Source organism: Egretta garzetta, unplaced genomic scaffold (assembly GCF_000687185.1).
Source record: "Egretta garzetta isolate BGI_Z169 unplaced genomic scaffold, ASM68718v1 scaffold584, whole genome shotgun sequence".
NCBI classification, from domain to species: domain Eukaryota; kingdom Metazoa; phylum Chordata; class Aves; order Pelecaniformes; family Ardeidae; genus Egretta; species Egretta garzetta.
The window spans coordinates 38578-59128 of NW_009259529.1; the positions used below are offsets into that span (position 1 = coordinate 38578).

Sequence of the window (20551 nt, forward strand, 5' to 3'; positions counted from 1 at the left end):
TTAATCCAACTGATATTGTTGAAGGAAAAACAGCAGAACTCTGTAAAGTCTGTAGGATTTTAATTTGAGTATCAGCAGGCAATTGTAAATGAACAGGAAGGTGTCAGTCTGTGGCTGCGAATACGACAGAATTAACACTTTACTGCTAACAAAGATTGACTAAAAATGGGCATGTTGCCCTCCTTAACTCCTGCCTTCCCTCTAGAATCTCTCCATCTAAAACCCTACATGACCTGGTCAGGCACTTTCTCTGAACTGCTTGGTCACACTGTAATTCAGCTTTCCCTGTCCTCATGTCAGAGCTGGGGTGCTGCTGTCTGCACAGTCATTCTGCTTCAGCAAGGGCTGGAAGCAGACCATGCTCTTTTTCTCCTTGACAGCAGTCTTTTTTTCCCTCTCCAGCCAAGTACCAGAACAGAGCTGCAGTACGTAGGTATCAGTAAGTGCCAGGATTGTATTATGCTGACGGTGTGTTGTGATACTTCTCTGATAACATTTGATTCCTTCATAATAAAGATAGAAGCTATTGTGGGCAGGATTTGGTATGTCCTATATTCTTGTTTACCCCAGGGCCTGTATATTTAAGGAAGCTGTGAAGAATTGTGTATAGCATTATCCTTTTTAAGGAACAGATAGGGATTATCCCCAGCTTGTGTTCTAAACAGTTTGTTTTCTGTTTGTTTTCAGTAACTAAGGTGCTGACAAGTTTTGACTTCTTCATCCTCATAAACATGAGTGAAGTTCAGGCTATGGTAGAATTCTCCGTGGAGCTCCACAAATTCTTCAATGTGGATTTGTTTCAAAGAGGGTAGGTAGTGCTTTTGTTCAAACTTTACTATGGTGGATGGCTGATGTTCGAAGGACTTCAGTGGATGCTGTCATGTAGCGTTGCTTCATGTGTTATTGACTATTTTTATAGTGATCTGAAAAAATTTTATTCCTTATTGGAAAAGCATACACTTTTTAGGAATTAAAATTAAATACGCAAATAATTTGGCCTAAAACTTAAGTTGTAATAAAATATTTTTTTGTCTAATTGGAAAAAAGGGAGGCTCTGTAGATTTGGAGGGTAGATTATATTCTTATCCAGGCCTTTACCCTTTCATATCTTAATTTCTATAATCCCTTTTGTTTGAAATACAATAGGTGTTTCTCTTGAATGCTTCAAAAATGTTGCTGCCCCAGTTAACTTAGTCATCAATTTGGCAGTGGAGAGCTTCACCAGCTTCTATCCTCCTCACACTGTGCTGTGCCTCCACAGTTGCAGAAGATTCCATACTGCCTCATTAGACTTTCCTGATCTCCTCTTACTCCACCTGGTCTCTGTAGAAGTTTTTTCTTTCACATTCCTTTCATTTGATATTACCTGATTGTCCCCAGATTACTTTCTAAGGTCCTCCTTTCCCGGGGCTAAGTAGAAAATAATATTTTGTAGGTTATTTTCGAGTTACTAAAGATTATTGGTCATCTTGAGCATTGTAGTACATTGCCCTTCTGTCAATATTCTAACACTACAGTAAAAATTCATGTCAGTGTTGTAGTTCTCATGATGTTTGTTTTAGATAAATCTGGTTGAGGCTGTGTCAGTGTTTACAGACAGGGAACAATATATGTTAGTGTTGATTTATGATAGCTCCTTTTCCAAAACACTGTAGAATAACTTCCCTTAGAAAAATTCTAGTAATAAGAAAATACATTCTTGTTTTTAACCTTGACGTAATTCAAAGCAGGTGTGCGGGTATTGTTTTTGGTAAGGTTCGGGGTTTTTGTTTGGTTGGGTTTTTTTTGACAGGGTGAGTTGATGAAATTTACCTTCATCAGTAATGGGAAAACTTCATTGCTTTGGGAAGCACATAGTTCCTCCATCTTGTATTGACCCTCAGAGGTGGGCTTTTTGGGGAAGAGTGATATAAAAAACCAGTAGGATTGGGAAAGAGCTCAGGGGAAAGAGACATAAAATACTGTTATAAAACATATCTTGGCTACCTAGCCTCTATCTTTGCCATGTTACTGTTAGTTTTCATCTATATTTTATTAAAGCTAGCTAGTGTCTAAATTTGGCCTGAAGATGGTACTGACAGAAGTGATTAGCCATTATGCCTGCTACCATTTGCAGTCAAAGTATATACAACAAACTAACTGTGTCCCCTTTTTAGGGAAAATTGTAATTTCACTCTTCATTGGAAGAAGAGGATTAAGGAAGGCTTAAGAGGTCTGGGAAAACACTGAGAATATTCTAATTACTTCAACAAAAACGCAGAGTCTGTTGAACTGTAGCCTTTTTTAATCTCTGGAATCAGTGGGGAAGGAGAGGGTAGAACGTGGCAGCATGTTAACTCTGATGGAGAAGAGCCTGAAGTGAGGAAAGACACTTGGTTCTCTCAAACTTACAATTCAAATGATTCCTCAGAATGGTAATTGAGAAGTAAAGCACAGCAGTATAATTACCAGTGCTTTACTTGGCATGTTTCTTTTTAGCTTACTCTTCAAAAAGCAGTAAATTCACAGGGCAAGTTCAGAGAGGTGGAATGCTGACATAATGAGAAAAGTGACATGAGTAGATACCTCCTCTCTGGTTTCAAGCTGAACCTTTAACTCTGGGCACATTCCCTTAGAAAGCAGTGTCGGGAAGGAGAGGGAGCTTCCAGAATAATTTGAAAGACTGAGTAATGTGGCTGTTGCAATAATTTTGGTCAATTTGGGTGAGTTCTGGTATTTTTCTAGGGAACTGTCTTTGTATTTACTGGAGACAGGATGTAGTATTTACATTGCTGGAGGAGCTCTTGAATGATGGATTGAATCAGCAGAAAAGGAAATATTTAGTTTCATTGTTAGCCTCCTATTTTTGAGCTGCTGCTGTGTTTAGCATGGTTTCTCTCACCAAAAGTCAGATATAGAATTGATTATATTCTGGGTTTGTTTGGGATTGTGTGCATTCAAGCCAACCCAGCTCAGCATACCCATCTCAGGGTGTTAGAAGCATAATGACCTTCTGAACTGTGTAAAATAACGTTGGCTATTGCAAGTAATCACATCAAGCTGATCAAGTTCCTTCTTAAAACTTCGTAGATTTTTATCCAAGCTGTTTGGTTGGAGAGTGAGTCCAGATTCTCACTCTTTTGATTATTGGAGAAGTTATAATGTCCAGCTTACAAATCCTTCTGTCCAGTTTTTAGTTGTTTTTCTTAACAGCCTTGTCTTATGCTTTCAATGACACTATTGGTCTGAGTGTTCACCCTGATGTATTTTTAGAAGTCAGTCTTTTGTCTCTTTTATTAAATAGGAACTGAATCAGTTTGCTCATTTGAATTCATGGCACTTTACCCCCACCACCCACCCCCTTTTCTGTAGAGTCCACATATCCTAATATCCAGTCAAAACCATTATTATCTATTCCTCGTTTTATAGATATTTGAAGAAATCTGCCAGCTATTGCATCCAACTGTAGCATGTTTTCTTGGATCTGTATCTGTAGTGACACTATTGCCAGAAGCACTTACGACTGTGTTTACACTAACAATGCATTTGGTACCTTAGGAATGAATTCCTAGAAGCAGTGTTGATGTCCCTGTATCTATGTGGTTCCAGGGTTACTTCAGACTAGATTTTATCTTGTCCTCTGGACCGGAGGTTTTCTTTCATGAGCATATGTTGAAGCTGTTCATACCAGTAATTGATTCAGACCTTTTTGCCCCCACCTCCCTGGGCTTGAAGTGCATTTTGTGACATGTGGATCAGAGCCTGTGGTTTAGCTTTCTCCAGGAAACATCTAGCTTATATACATGGAAAGCTCTTGGTGAACTGAACCAGCATGCAGCAAACCTGGATCACTGGGGAAAATGCCTCAGAGCCACTCTGCTGATGTAAATCTATCAGTAGTATAGATTCAGCCAAATTTTCTCACAGTATTTCACTCAAGGTCTGCTTTCCTGAAGGGTCCTCTAATGGACTCACTGTTATAACCATATTATTCTCGTATTATAATTGTTGTATCACTGTTATAACCATGTTATTCTCCTGACAAACTGAACAAAAGAAATGTAATTGTTTGGGACCTGTGAGAATGATGGTCTGAGATAGTGAGGCATCAGGCTATTTTGTCATCTTGGCTCGTAAAAGCTCTAGTTAGATTTGGGCTCTGTAGTGCTGACTTCTTAGAAATACAAAGGGAAACATAACATAGCTTGAGTGAGATGTAGAATACAGAAGTGGTGAATGAGTTGAGTGGAAAACCGGTTGGATGATTTGGCCCAGAGTTGTTGTCAGTGGTGCAAAGACCAGCTTGCAGCTGATGACGAGCTGGCTAGATGCATTTATGGTTTTTGCAAAAAAATTGTCTCATACACTTGAGACCTATTAGAGATACAGGGTTTCTCTGTGATGAGAGTTACTGACCAGTCTGGGATTTCTGAACATGTATGACCAGTTTAATACAGCTGTCTGTGCTGGAGATGGGGAAAAGTATTTTTTTTCTGTTTGGCCAAAAGCTGTATCCTGAAATAATTTTTTGCCACACTGACAAATACTGTGTCTGTGTCACTGTGCATCCCTATTTTTATTTCCATTCATGTTGTCTCTTATTTTTGTAAGTCCTTTAGAATAAGGACTCTGCGCAGTAGACAGCTAGTCAATTTATTAGCTTTGTTACTGAAAGGCCTATTCTGCCTACTTATAATGATCATTAATAAGAGTAACCTTTTAATACTTTGTCAACAAGCTTGTTCCAGGTAACTGAAATGAAAATCAGTTTTGGATGTAGAACAGATGACCATGTTCTCTTGAAACATTTACATATGCACTTAGAGCATTGCATTCTTGTTTTTTCCAGTGGTGATGTTATCTGCTCTAGATGGACAGTTAGAATATATGATGTCCTGGTAATGTGATTTTAACCTATCTTTTCCTGATGTTTAAAAGTTTGTGCAGGTAGGAGGTTGTGGAACACCAGTGGCAATTTTAGCACTGCTTGTAACAGAAGTTTGGGGTGTTTACTTACAACGCTTTCTGCTCTACCTCCCGCCACTGCCTCCTGATGATTATGAATGTTATTTACAATGCTTTTCTTCAAAGACGTTACTGTAGGAACAGGTTTTCTCTTACTCATTTTTCTGCTGTGGACTGTGGATGCTTACATTTACATACATCTTTTGTATACGTTGATATCCTGAACTGAGATCTAAATGTATTGAGCATTTCTGAAGTCAAACAACTGGTTATTGAAAGTGCCACAGTACTTTGTAGTGCTCAGTTTAAACTGCAGTGTTCCACCGTTGGATGATTAATCCTGATGTCTAACTTGGAATAGTTGCACGTTTCTTGTGGGTAGTGAGAGAAGTTTCCTGGTAACCCTCAATTATGATAAGATGAGGTTTTCATTTCTCTGGAGTTGTGTATCGCTTTTTCACCTGTGAACTGGCAGATCTAATGGACTAAAGAAACTCAGCTAATGGTTGCTAGTTTAGCATAGTGCACACATTGCTGCAAGGTCTGCTTTGAAAACAGTTTTAGTCTACGTTTTTCCCTATCTCCATGCATTCTTATAATCTCAATATTAAATTCTTACCATGTCACCAATCATTTGTTATTTTGTCAGTAATATGCACACGCATACAACTGGCCAAAGCTGGATTTAGGCAATTTTCAACAGTAATGTCTCTAGGTATGTGTTTTGTCTTTCTTTTGGTAGCAGGTTTTTTTGTGAAATAGAACATCTGCTGTTTCATTGTGGGTTTCAGAAACAGAACATGGTAATGATTATTTTAGCTAAGTGCAAATTTGTTGTTAACCCAAGTAGAAAGAGAATGGTGCAAGTAAAAGTGTTAACGGTAGCTCTTTATTATAGCTGCAGGTTTACGTTTGTGCTCAGTATATCTAGTCATCTGTTATTTGAATTTCTTTTGGGTTAAAAGAATCTTGCAAAAGCACATCAAGAGTTTACATTAGTAATATAGGTCTACCACACTTTAAAAAAATTGGGTTTGCTTTATAAATAGGTTAACAGATGCAAGAAAAATAGTAAATACCTTCCACAGAAGAGACTTGAGCAGATTCTCGCATAAAACACGTTTTTGGAGGTGTCTCATATCTGAAAATTAGGTTATTGGTAAAATTTCAGTAGCACTAGGTTGCTTGTGAACCTAACTCCCATTGAAAGTCAAAGGTATTTAAGCTTCAGAGGCTACTGGAAATTTAGTCTTACAGTATTCTTCTGTTCCATTGATTTATGTTTTTTCTATGTGCAGATACTTACTGATGTGTCTGAGCAGCACTGACATTTTATGTTTCCAGGTGTGTGGTTGTGTAATGTCGTGTAAAAGAAAATAGACTGAAGCAGAGTATGAATTTTAATGAATCCTACTATGCTTACACAGTAATTTTATGAAAAATAATGCAGTACATGAAAAATTATATTTTTTTCTGGATCCAGTGAGTTGTGTACATTAGTCTTATAATTTATTGACAGGAAATTAAAATGTGAAGAGTACACTTTTAGTAGGACCACTTTTTCTCCTGGCTACATCAGGTATGAAAAGGTTTTGTCCTTAAATAAAGAAGTAGCCTCTGCTAATGTTTTGTGTTGTTATAACGTGATCAAATAACAAACTCTTAACGGACAAGGAACATTCAGGCTCACCTGTTTGGTTTTCTTTTTAATTCATACAGCCCAGTCATACTTTTACTTTCAAACTATGTTTCTGTATGACATAGCTTTCTGGAAGTAAGTGTTGTGAATTGCCTTCTGACATGTAGCTTATCTTCTGAAGTATTGTACTGTGATCTTTACTTAATGCAATACAGTCTTTACAAAGGGAGAAGCAAGCTGTCAAATTTGTCTAACAGTTGCAAGGTGAGCTCTGTTCTTCAGCTTACGGTTTTACAGTAATAAAAATAGCAGTAATATGGGTTTAAGATTTGGAGGGCTGAGCTGTAAACTCAAGGGAATAGTCTGTCTAGGAAAAATACTGCAAATACTTTTCTTTTGGTTTTATTTTTTAAGAGTGGAACAGTTTCTGATTCTAGTTCAACAGTGGATATGCACATACAGGTCATGCTTGCTCTGAGGCAAGAATGGGTAGGACTGGGAATGGACGGTGGGCAAGTTGTATTTTAAGTTGGTATGGCTTCAGAATTTAAAAGTTAGTATCATCAGATATCCTGTTAGCCCTTCTGATGCAGGATGTCTGAGAGACCAATGATGTGGTCTGGTCCCAAAGAGCAATAAAAATTTGAAGTACGATACAATGGTACTTCAGAATCTTGTCTTTTAAAATAAAAAGGCTTGTATTTGTTGAGGAGATGGGAAAGTAAGTGGAAAATTGAGCACTGCTTCCTTTTGAGTTAGCTGAGAAATGAAGGCTTTTGATATATACTCTGCATTAGCTATGTAAGTGGAACTGAAGATGTGGGGAGGTTGTACTGCTTGTCTTCAGGTACCCGAGTACAATGCCTGTGTTCGGAGACTTCTAGCCACGCAGGGAAGCTTGTCTAGGGGTCACCTAGAGCCACTGTAAATTGGGCTTCTACTCTGAAACCTAAAGAATCCTCCCCTCCCCGTGTTAATTAAGAAACTAAATCAGATGTCTGAAGCTGCCGGTTTTGGGTATGTGTTCTGACATGTAAAGATGATGGTACAGGTGCTTATTTCTTCAATCATTATTCATAGAGACGTAGCTAACAATTGGTAATGGTAGTTGTTTTGGGAGTACATTTTATAAAAACTTAAGCATGTTGGGTTTTTTTCTTGCATCCCTCCCATACTGATTCAAAAAGTATACCTTAAATTTTCTCAGATGTTAATGTGTACTCATTGTGTATTCTAGACTTCTCAGATACTGGGTACAAATTTCAAATCACCTGAATTTTATTCAGATTTTAACTCAGACCCATGTAGTACTCTTGGAAATTCTAAAAAAAAACCAGAAACTTTTGCAATTGAAATTGTTATTTTGCGATTGAAAATATTTCGTCAGCTCAGAATTAAAGCTGTCTAATGGTATCCCATACCCTCCAGGCATTGAATTTGGCAAAATTCTTTGTTTAAAAAAAAAAAAAAAAAAAAAAAAAAAAGGAGAGAGAGAGCTCAGATATGTACTTATGTCGTCTTAATGTCTGACAGCACTCTTGATAGGTGCAGCTATGTTGTGTGACAGCAAGGTGAAATGTAATTGTGATTCGGGTTATGTAATTTGTCCTCCTTTGAGGACTGTGTTTTGGGGGGGGTCTATGAAATTCCTTCCTTCTTTATGTCAGCAAAGAAAGATGTGTCTTGTGTATGTAAGACCAGGTACCATTTCACGTTGCTAAGTAAAGATTATATATCAGCATGCCTTAACATGAACACTGTCAGCAGAAACATGAGCAGTGAGTTTAGTTTAGTGAGGGAGTAAATGACAGTCTAAGACAGTATTGAGTATAAAAGGATTTTCTCTGGAGAAGGCCCTTTTTTTCATCTATAGAATAATATAGCCAGCTGCTCTGTGTAGTAGGGAGGTAGAATGGGAGTGGGTGTTAGCTGAAGATATCAGAATAATGGTTTCTTGAGTATGTACCTTCTTTTTCTAAATCTGCGTTTTACTGAGTTCGGTATTCTGGAATGGCATGTGACAGCAGTAGCAGTTTTAACTTTGCATTAAATAACATGTTCAGTCATTAAAATTGCTAATTTTGAGACTCCTTCATGGGTTAGCACTCTTGTGCAGAAGCGTGTAGCTTCTTTATAGGGTTATATCAGACCTGTTCCTGTGTGACGGCAGTAAAAAACAGAAAAAAAAAAAAACCTGCCATTCCTAAGTTCTGCCCTATTTATATGTGCTTTGTTAATACAAATAATAATTACAGCAGGAAGGTGATTATGTTAGTTCTCTAAGTTAGTTTGCCATCTGTAGGTATATGAAGAAAGGGAGAGAGAAGGATGCTCATTCTGTGTTCTAAAGTCTTGAGTGCCTTGTGATACGACAGAAGTTCACGAACAGCAGTTTACTGGATCATCACATACTTCAGAGAGCGTATAGGTTTATCTGAATATGGAACCAGGCTCAGTCCCACCACCAAACTCAGACTTGCTGCCTCCGCTTCAGTCAGGTGCTCTCTCCAAAATATCTTCCTCTTTCACTCCTTAAACTTCCTGCCAATTACTATACTCCTTATAAAGTAAGTTCTCAGATTTTTTGATTTCTGTTGCCTTATTTCATCCCCCTCCGCTTGCTCCCCCTTTCCTAGATTCTGACTTGTGTTAGCAGTTGGGAAAGAAGCTCAAGATACCTCCAAATGGTTAGAGTCACTCCAGACTGGAGCATCATGTTCGTTCTTATCTATAAATAACTTTATTTCTCCACGAAGTTTTAAAATTACTTTAAAATTGTTTCTTGTTTCTCAAAAAAATATGGTGAATACCATACCATAAATAATGAAGACCTCTTTTCATATGGTTTTAATGCCAGAAGTAACTTTCAGGCTATTGAAAGTGATGAGACTGGGGGTAAAAAAAGGTGTATTTTCCACGTGTGCCTGTTTCTTTGATATGGATGGTTGTGTAACTAACTGCCTGAGTGCTGGTTTTGGTGGAGGGAGAGGGTGAGACAGTGCACCCAGCGTGGCCCACTGGTAGCACCATGAACTTGAATCTGTTGTGAAACAGTGATCTCATCTATGGATTTGTAGTTGGCCTGAGCCAGTACAACTGCATGGGTGTGCCAGAAGGTATGATATGCGTGGTCATCTCCTATTTTGTTTGCTCATGCAGTTCTGTGGTCAATCAGATGGGCTTGCTTTTGGCAGCAGTGTAGTCAGAGTGGGTTAAGCTGGCAGGAACACTGGGCTAAGGGTGTGGATGTTTCATGTAGGGAGTTCTATTGGGTAGCAGCTGCCTGAACAGGGTGGTCCTGCTTCTGGTGCTTCCTGTGTGCCTGCAGCAATGCTCTTCTACCTCATGGTTGGTTAGCTTAAAATGGTAAGCCAGCAGAAAAACAAAAAAACACTGAGTAAGATTCTGGTTTTGCCAGTTTATCTCTCTAGCCCACATCAGGATCAGATATTCTGTGAGTGCTGGTGCAGAAGGTGTATAAAATGCACAGAAGGAATGGGATCCCTGCTTCTGTCACCAGCTAGCTTTTGTGCTGTTTTAACTGTAATGCTGGACCACTTCCTAAGAGAAATATCTGTAAAAGTTCCAATCTCCGTGTTAGGAGAGGCCACTATGTCACTATGATCTGCTGATCGAGAGCAGCCCAGAGATTAGTATGTTTTGAAACAAAACCTCTGGTTTAACTTCTTCATTCATCTCAGTTGGCATCCCTGCCCGTAGGAGACAGAGTTATGACAGACGTCGGGTACGTCAGTTCTAATTTCCCTAAGCTCTCATGTAGAGATGCAGAGCTTGCCCGGCCATGCCACTTTGCAGAGTTTCCGCCTTCCTTGCTGCTGGCTGCGTTGTGCCGCCTCAGTGCACTGCCCTATCAGTTGTGCTGGCTGAGCTGCTGTAGCAGCCTGCTGTAAGTTGAGGTGCTGAATTGGTCCAATTTGCAGGATTGCTCTGCAAGTAGTGCATTGGTGTAGTTGAGGGGGGCAATATATTGCAGCAGAGAGGCAAGACTGAGTGTGTGGGAGTACAAGGCAGAGGAAAAGGGGAAAACAGAACTCGCAAAGCTTGATTTCTTGCAAAAATCTCTGTATTGTAAAAGTATAGTCTCATTTTCAAGACATCATTCTTGGGATTTCCTTATTGTGAGGAGAGGCAGGTTTTCCCAGGTGCCAGCTTGCATAAGCAACAAAGAGAACGATTGAGACAACTGCAGAGGACAGAGGGACCCACCCGTGATACTTGCAGGGGAGAGGGCCCAAATCACCCCCAGAACGCCACGTTCCTTTCTGTAGGTCAGCTCTGAAAGGAGGAAGGAGGAGATGATAGAAAGGCGAGTTTGCAGACATCCAGAGAAGCAGAGACCCCAGTTTCCAGCTCTCCAAAGAGAACTTGGATTCTTTACCAGTGGGTTTTGCAGATCCCTGCTTACAGGGAGTAGTGGCAGGAGGTCAGCCTCATAAGGGGAACACAGGGATTCATATACCCGTGCCCATGAAAAGGTTGAGGCTTCTCCGTGTACATATACAGTAAATCATAGTATCACCTTGATGATCGTATCTGCACTTTGACCCTATTACTGTGGTTAGTACTTCTTTATGCACTTTTTCTCTTTGCCACATCGTATTGTTCTGCCCTTCTCAATTTTCATCTTGTAGTCTTTTTGCATGCCTTCCCTGCAGCAGTCTTTGTTTCCTACCTTTCCTGAATCCATTCTTACATACAATTTATTTAAAATTATTTTGGATAGCACCTGAAGTTTTCTCAAAATAAAAGCCTTTGATAAAATGTACACTTTAAAAAACATTTTTTTTTTGTTTTGTTGGCTTGTTTAATTTTTTAGACTTGTTGAACAGGTCCGGTGGGCACTGTGTGTCTTCGAGGTGTCCAGCTTGTAAAACCTGGCAGGAGAAGAAGGGGTTTGGCTACCTACCCTGTTTGTACCCATGTGATTTGTTTAGTTTATTTAAACTGGTATTGGAAGGTTAAGTCTTGTGAGCTTGGATTTTTAACTTTTTTCTTCTAAGGGTATATATGCTGCCATGTACTAGATGGGGTAGGTGTTAAGAGACCAAAGATACTTTTGCTGTAGGAGGTGGCTCTACTGTGGCAAAAATAAAAAGTCTACCCAAGAACAGCAGCTTTTTCATTTTCATGAAGGGGTAAGAAGTGGTGTGTCTGGGAATCTCTTGCTTTCAAATCTTGAAGGCTCACCTTGTTCTGATAATTATGAGGTTTTAGGATCATCTTAATAAGAATGTGAATTTTAGAATTTAGAGAAACAGATCTTGACTTCTGCTAACTTTTCATAGTTTGATTTGCTATTGTTCTGGTAATATTTTCTGAGATTATTCCTTAAGAATTATGTTAATAATGAATGCACACAGTATACAATGAGCAGATCTGCTTCTCTCAATCTTTTTAGAGTTGAAACTCTTGAAGTTTAGGAAAAAAATTAATCTACAGGACATGGCAGTACAATTTCATGTTACTTCTGAGTGTGGAGTCCCACCAGTACCTGACCTAACGCCATGTCATGTCACTGAAGGGAATAGTCCTGCTTTCTCCCCTGGCTGTGCGGTCCTGCCTTCCGTAATAGCCCCTACTGGATTCTTTTTTTGCATTTCCAGATGGATGAGCATGTTGATTTGATTTACCATACAGTTGCCGGAACATCAAAACTTGTTTGAGAAGGGGCAAAAATACGTAAAAGGGGTTTCAGAGGGCAGATTGCTCCTACTGGTGGCAGCACTGACTCGGCTGACTTAGATGAATCACAAAACTGTGCCTTGCTTGAAAGAAAAAAGATAGATGCTTCTGATTGTGAAAGACTATTTTTCATTCTTAGTGTCCTAATAACATCTCAGAGCAGTATGTTACATTTGAAACTATAGTGATCCAATTTAAAGAATTGGACTAGCAGAACTAATATGACTTCCTTGAATGACGTAGCTTTCTACAGGGCAAAAGATGAAGATGTTAGTGAGGTATAAGAGTGATGACCTTTATTTGATGTATCTTACATAAGATACAACAGTTCACATGGGCTTTTTTGGCGTGATTTTTTGCAGCAGTATTCTTTGTGGTACCTGAATTTCCATCTCTGGTTAAACATATGCTGTATTTGCTATTAAAACAGAGATTGCCTTTCATTAAAATAAGCTGCAAAGTGAATTGAAAGGCTTGTATACTTGATTACTGACAGATGAGAGGAACAGAATTGCACAGCTGCAAAACTTAAAAAATTTGAAAGACCAGTAAATGCCAGAAAATGAGTTGTCAGACTTGTCTTCTGGTCTCCCATCTGTTGTGTTTGCTAAACCCTGATTTCAAAATTAACATGTTATGATGTGTCTGAGTAAAAACTGCTGCCTGTTTGCAAGGGGTGGAATTTTGAAAGATTGTGACCCTGGTTACCAGGAAAACCCAACATCCCATAACTTTGTCCCCAGAAAATTGAAATGTTAAGCCACTCAGTGGTTAAACACTTGTGGTATGTCGTTTGTGCAGCTAGTACGCTGAATAAAAAAGTCAAGTGAAAAATACTTTCAAGATAAATAAATGGAGTTAGAAAGTTGTCTTATAATGGCATATAGGAAACCATTAACCCTAAAGATCATAGAATGGTTTGGGTTGGAAGGGACCTTTAGAGGTCATTTAGTCCAGCCCACTCTGGAATAAGCGGGGACATCTTCAACCTGATCAGATTGCTCAGAGCAGCCCACTCTGGAATAAGTGGGGACATCTTCAACCTGATCAGATTGCTCAGAGCCCCGTCCAACCTGACCTGGCATGTGTCCAGGGATGGGACATCCACCACTTCTCTGGGCAACCTGTTCCAGTGTTTCACCACCCTCACTGTAAAAAAATTTCTTCCTTGTATCTAGCCTAAATCTACCCTCTCTTAGTTTAAAACCATTACCCCTTCTATCACAACAGACCCTGCTAAAAAGTTTGTCCCCATCTTTCTTGCAGGCCCCCTTTAAGTACTGAAAGGCTGCAATCAGGTCTCCCCGTAGCCTTGTCTTCTCCAGGCTGAACAAGCCCAACTCTCTCAGCCTGTCCTCATAGGAGAGGTGCTCCAGCCCTCGGATCATTTTTGTAGCCCTCCTCTGGACCCGCTCCAACCGGTCTGTGTCCTTTGTATGTTGGGAGCCCCAGAGCTGGACGCAGGACTCCAGGTGAGGTCTCACCAGAGCGGAGTAGAGGGGCAGAATCACCTCCCTCAACCTGCTGGCCGCACTGCTTTTGTTGCAGCCCAGGATACAGTTGGCCTTTTGGGCTGTGAGCGCACATTGCCGGCCCAGGTCCAGCTTTTCATCTGCTGGTACAAGTACAAGACAAGTTTCATGGAGCTATTATAATTTAAAGATGCAAGCTAATTTAGTATGTTTTCTTTCTTGTTCCCTTCAGTAATAACAGGAAATAAAAAAGGAACTAAAATTATAAACATAGGCTAATATAAATTAAGATTTATTTGATTAAATAAGAGCTAATCTAGTATTGTATTTTTATGTGGCTCTCTTAAAAAGCAATACTTACTTGAGAGTATTCCCCTTTCAAGTTTTTAAATAAATGTTCATAACCACTGCAGGAATCCTGCCTGAGTGTGCCTGTGGTGAGAACACGGAGAAAAGGCTTTTGTAATAATAAGGCAAAATCCCCGGCTGCATTTACTTTCCACTCTCTCCTGTCTTATGTACTTAATCCTGTTTCATAACAAGCTGCTGTGACTTACTTGAGTTATTAGTCTCCCAAATAATTCTCATCAAAGTTTTGGTCTATTAACTGTTTTGTTTATGTGTATCTTGAATTGTCAGAAATAATGTGTGCCATAACCATGTGAGGTATTTTTTAAAAAGTAATTCACTTTCAAATAAACTTGCTTTCAAATAAATGGGAACCTTTTGTCTATTTCCTGTAAGTTTGCCCTTTGTTCTGTTTATCTTAATAAACACACGTTAGTCAGCTGTGAAATCCTGGATTTTTCATAGAAGGAATGGATAAAAGATTTTAAACAAAGTCTTTTGGGCACAATAATTTTCCTGCTGCTCAAGTTATCTGAATTAGAATTTGTTAAATGAGATAAACCCCACAATTATAGCAGAGTGTAATCTCATATTGGTCCATATTAGAAGTACTTATTACAAAGTGATTGCAAGGTAAGAATCTTTTTGTGTGTTCTATACCTGTATTAAATAATTCCCTGTCTAGATAAGCCCTGTAACTAGTTTGGTGGCCCTTTGGTAATCTGTGGGCCACAGGTGGGTTTGGTAGGAATAAGTTTTTATAGGTGACTGTGCATTTCTCCTGGTGGGGAAAATGAAAGATAAGTCTAACCAATTCTCTTCTCTTCTTATATTTGTCACCTTGAGAATCAGAATTTCATTGCGTGTGCTTTATTCTGTGTCTTTCTATGTTCTCTTATTTCTGTTCCCTTACACCTTATTTTACTGCCTTTCTGATTTTTCCTCTTTGCCCCTTGTTTGTGTGCCTTTGCGTGGATTGCCTTTTTGCAGAATACCTGTGAGGTTACCAAGTAATTCTTACAAATTTGTGGTAATATTTAAAATATACTATTTGTGTTTTAAGATCATTTGAAATGCATCAGAAGCATACTCAGATTTCCCTGAAAAATGCATGTGTGCTGGCATTTGTCGTTATAGGCTTGTGACTGGTTGTGTGAAATGCTAAATATCTTTAATACTTTTAAGATGGATTTTTATAAATCCATGAAAGAATTAGTAATGCAGGGTCTCTGTAGTAGCAAGGGGCTTAGCTCGTAGGACAGAGGGATGTTGAACAGAAGTAGAAGAACATTCTCTCTTGTTGCTGGATCCTTTCAGTATTTCGCTGACTCAACCTCTCACCTCAGCAGGAGTTTCTGTTGGTGTAGGTTTGCTTCTGTGGGAAGAGGTGTGATCTGTAGAAGACGCAGCTCTGCCCGGGTCAGTCTGACGCAGGCATTACAACGACGTCGCTGCCTCCAGAGCTGCCTGTTCCTCAGGAGACTCTCTCTGCTGTCCATTTTTGTCGCAGTTCCTCATTTCAGTGCCACATTCTGTATTTAGGAAGCAGTGCTGCTTCCCCAGCTCCCTTTCCCCATGCACCAAATGAAGCATGCTTGCCTGAGCCTGAGCTCTGTCACCTTGGAAAAGGAGGTGAGAAGTCTTAGTGGTGGTCTGCAGTGGAAAGTGTGTTTTCATTGGGACTTTGCATTCAGTATATCCCAAGAGCTCTCCTGAGGTTTTTGCACATGCAGGGTCACAGCTGTTCCTTCTTTTGGTGAACCGATAAATTTGGAAGCTGCCCTGCAGGTGACCCAATGTGCGTATGAATTTTGCAGTCCACAGTGTTCAGTGCTTGCTCTTGTTAATGTGACTGAGCACGGTTAAGTGTGCAGTGAGCACACTGGGATTCACGGAAGAGGAAAGGTTGGACTCTGCCATGCACGCTTCTGCCTTTCCTCTGCCTGGCAAGAGGAACTGCAAAAAAGTTTCACTCAGTGATGAACTGTATTATGAAGCTTTTTCAGGACATGTGTTTCCCTTGGAATGTACTTTAGCTGGCAAAGTAAGTGGTTTTTCAAGTAAATGCTCATGCAGCTATCTCTTTTTTTAGGCATGAGATTTATTTTTTTTTCTTTAATAATGGCGGTCCTTTATGACTGCATTTGCACACATTACTGCCTGTGGTTCCATGTGAGGGTATTAAAAAGTCAAATAACCATTGCTTCCTACATTTCCTTTTTTGTTGGTCGCAAGACACATTCCGGTTATTGCTAAACCTACTTCTTGCTCAGATTATAAATGATGTTTTTCAACAAATGTGATGGAAAAAAAATTACTTATACCCATCTAAACGATGATCCCAGTGAAAAGAGAAACCTGCCAATTTTCCTGTGTGGGAAAGTATTTTCTGGCACATGGCAGATTTTGAATCTTCAAGATTTTGATGCAACTCGATGGAAAAGATTTAATCCCTCATACAGGATGGATAATAGAGGTTTCCTCTGCCTATAGGAGAGCAGTAATTCTAACTACCTTTTTCAGAAGACCTTTTCCTATGAGGTTTGTAGTAAGGACACTAAGCTCCAGATATCCTTAAACCTTTCAATAGTGTGGTTATGGATTTGCTTATGATTATATTGAAGACCAAATGAGATTAATGGGCATCAGCAAGTACACGCGTTTATTTACTGAAGAAAGACTGTAGACTGGGGTTGGCAGAAATCTCCTGGATATTTATAAACTCTCCATCGGTGACTTTGGCTATGCTGTCTCAGTAAACATCTCAAATATTTAGGCTAATTTGCACATTGTGAAGCAAATGCAAAGGTACCTCTTGGGGGATGGATGTGGAACTGTTTCAGGAGAAAGCTTTTAACCAGTGCTACCAGACCAAGAGATCTGGTGTTAATCTCACCCACATGTCTGTGGCCGTGATCAGTAAAGGTAAGTGCTGGAAGCATTTAGAGAAGGAGAGGTTGACAAATTTTCAGAGGCAGTGTAATAGACTGTCTTTTTTTTCCTCAAGTCTATGACATTGGAAATTTAATAGGAACTGGAAGAATGCTGCCTTTCAGAGAAGCAAGCCCATCAACTGTTGGGAAGTATCTTGTCTGTGTACATGCAGGAATGTCGGAAGATTTTAGAGTTGGGAAAGCCAGGAGCTGGAGTATGCTCTGTTCACAGGAGTCTCACCAATTTGTTCTGTGTACCAGCTCCCAACCGTAAGCACTTCTTGCTGTGTTGCCTTTTGGTCACCATGTTGTAAATTGATGAACCCTGTTTTATAGGTTTCCTTTAACCTCTGGGATCACAGGCTGATTTCAGGGTGGAAAGGGTGGTAGTATGTCATATAGTCCACACTCATGCTGAAAGCAGGGTCAGCGCTCAATCCAAACTACGTTGCTTGGAGCTCCATCCCCTCAGGTCTTGAAAGCCTCCATGGGTCAAGATTCCACAGCTGTTGGAACTGAACTGGACAAGCTGTTCCAATGCTTAAGTATCCTTAAGTCTCAGTTTGCTCAGCCTCCCTTTCAACACTGTCCTGCAGATCACTCTTACATCAGCAACATGAAGGTCAAGCAGTTGTAACCTGCTCATTGTCTTAGCAAAATGGTGCTAAAGACTCACTCAAAATCTTTTCTTTGTCTGGTGTCAGATCTTCATCTAACTGTCATTCTGCTGTTCATCCCAAATCTGTTCCCTGCGCTGCCCATACTGTAGTGACTCACATTAAGACTACTTCATTAACTGCCGTTGTAGCCTAGGCTTTTAAAATGCCAAACCATGGCTCTCTCATCAGAGATGATCCAAATGCATCTTGCAGAATTATTAGGTGGTGGTTCAGATCACAGCATGGTCTTATCAGGGTAATTTAGCAACTACTGCATATCAAGTTCTTGCTTCTGATCCATTTTTAGTGCATTTTTTCATCATATTGTAAATTACAGTTCTTGGTGATATTTCTGTTGTTTTATTCTCTCTCTAGTGAAGTACTCAGCTATCCTGCTCCAGCTAATGGAGCAAGAGGTAGCAAAAGGTGATGGATGCTGCTGTTTTCACAGGTGATTAATGTGTGTTCTTACAGTATGCCACCTTCCTGAATACCATTGATGCTTTTCTTCAAAACAGGGAGAGCAGCTTTAAAGCATCTTTGTAAAAATATTTCTGACTTCTTTGTTATCTGTAGATTGCAACCCTTAATAATCTGAAAATGGTGGTTTCCTCATTTAATGCAGTCAAAAGACAGGTTAAGGGACAGGTTATAACACAGAATTTTTCATCAGTGTGTTATCAACATTATTCTAGTACTAAAGCCAAAACACAACACTATGCAAGCTACTATGAAGAAAATTAACCCTTATCCCAGCTGAAACCAGGACAATTATTCTTCAGAAATTTTCACAAAACCATCACTACTAGTTTAAGCATCAAGAACACCAGCACTTTTCTGGAATCTTAATGCTAATTGCAAAGCTTGATCTACTTTCTTATTTTAATATTTCTGCTCTGGAAAACAGTTTTACATACAACTTGAAATGAACATAGGCATTTTTCCAGGCTGCTGTCAGAGTCAGGACTTGAGAAGGAGCCAGACTGGTACAGGGTCAGTTTGAGTATTCCTCTGTCATGTTTCTGGGAATACAGGTGTATGTCAGAGAAAATGTGCTGTACCGAGGTTGGGCGCATGAATCTTACTGACTTGGCTTTAGCACAGGCCATGCCATTGAAATGTTTGTACCGTGTTCTCCGTCCCTGTGGGCTTCAGGAAGACATTTTAGCATAGACACGCTGATGGACCCAAACTGTTATACCCTCTGAAAAGCTGTAGTACTAAGCCTGCAACTGCCTTATTAGGTCTGCACGTGCCACATCTTGGAAGATGCTGGATGCTGGATGTTTGAAAGCTTTGGTAGACCCAAGCTACTTCATCTATTGGGGCACATTTGCTGTACCATTGGTGGCATGTTCTGTAGAATTGTTAGTCTGGGATTTTCCACCGCCCAGGGTACCTTGGTACATAAGATAATAGGGAGTTGATTGTGTTCAGGTCTTACTTACAGAGTATTTTAAGGGTTATTTGGGATAATTGAATGCAATAGGTGGGTAACAAGTCCTTGATACTGAATTGTTATGTGGAGGGCCAAGGAGATACAAGAGAATATATCAGGTTTATAGGTCAGTTGTGTATATGAAAACTAAGCAGAGTTTATGGTACAGCTGGGAAATAATTGAAAGTGTCTTGGGTTTATTTTGGTGTTTGGTTTTTTTTTTTTTTTAAATAGAAAAGGAAGCATGGCAACACAAATTTATTAATGAGTTTAACCAGAGTTGGAAGGAAGGTGAGGAAGGCAGGGCTTGAGGGGAAGAGAGTGATGAGACTTGATGCAGTATTTTTTTTTTTTTAATTTCTTTTCAAATTTGCTGTCAAATGAGGAATGTATATCTTTAGAAAGCATCTCCTTATTTTATGTGTTACAAATCTAATTCCTTTGTGAATAAAGTACCCTGTTTCAGTATCATAGCTCTTCATTTGCAGGTAGATCCTTAATATATATGGCATTTACAGATAAACAGCAGTGAATAATTTGGGTAAATACTGCGTAGGAAGTTGTTTTTCTTTCTTAAATATCTTGATGCAGTTAAATTGTTTCAAAGACTTAGGCACAAGAATTTGAATTAATGTTTACATATTTGCCCTGAGCTGAACTCCTACAGGATTTTATTATTCAGATTAACAGGTGAATGTTTTATGTTATAAACTGCTTAAAGTAAAAGTCTGCTGAAAATCAAAGCCACCTGTCTTAAACAAGCAAACAATACACCTTCATCTCCCCATTAACCCAAATTAAAATATATCGGGCAGGTAAAGGGTTTACTGGATAAAGGGTAGAATAATCTGCTTTTGATTAATTGCTAGCAAGTCATTATAGGAAAAGGAAGGATGTCCTGACAGCCTTTTGGTTTCACAAATTACATTCTAAGCACGAACAATTCTATTGATTGCTTTCTTTGAGGCCCAAATTGTAAACAGTCACTTAATAGCATCTTCAGGACAAACAAGTCTTACTGCATTCAGTAACAGGAATATCACATTGCACCTTTTTTCTGTTTGGTGCAGTTTTTGCCTTTTTTGCCTTTCATTTTACCTTGTTACAGTCCTAATTCATTGATCTATCCACATTCAGTAAAGCTGCTAAGCCTTAGTTAGATCTATGCTTTGTAGAGCTGTCATGTGGTTCTAAACATGAACTGAAAATGATGTAGATTTTGTATATTTTAAAGTCTAATAAAGTGACCCAGTTTGGTAGAAGGTTAGGGTGAGACGAAGTAAAATACCTGGCATGTCTCTGAACTACTGAGACATAATTGTTAATGTAAACGATACCAATGATATTGCATTCTTTTCTTAATACCCGAAGTAACAAGCAGTATGCTCTGCCATGACCGGGTAGTCATTTGGATC

General features: G+C 39.3%; 1 protein-coding gene across 3 annotated transcripts in view; it reads left to right on the forward strand.

Moving 5' to 3' along the window:
* FAM135A (family with sequence similarity 135 member A) overlaps positions 1-20551 on the forward strand; it is a 75172-nt gene that overhangs the window by 3050 nt on the left and 51571 nt on the right. For all 3 annotated transcript variants that reach the window (XM_035893100.1, XM_035893101.1, XM_009637558.2), the window contains exon 2: positions 688-808. In XM_035893100.1, coding sequence (XP_035748993.1) covers positions 732-808 — 77 coding nt within the window. In that variant the 5' untranslated portion in view covers positions 688-731. The remainder of the gene's footprint in view (positions 1-687; positions 809-20551) is intronic.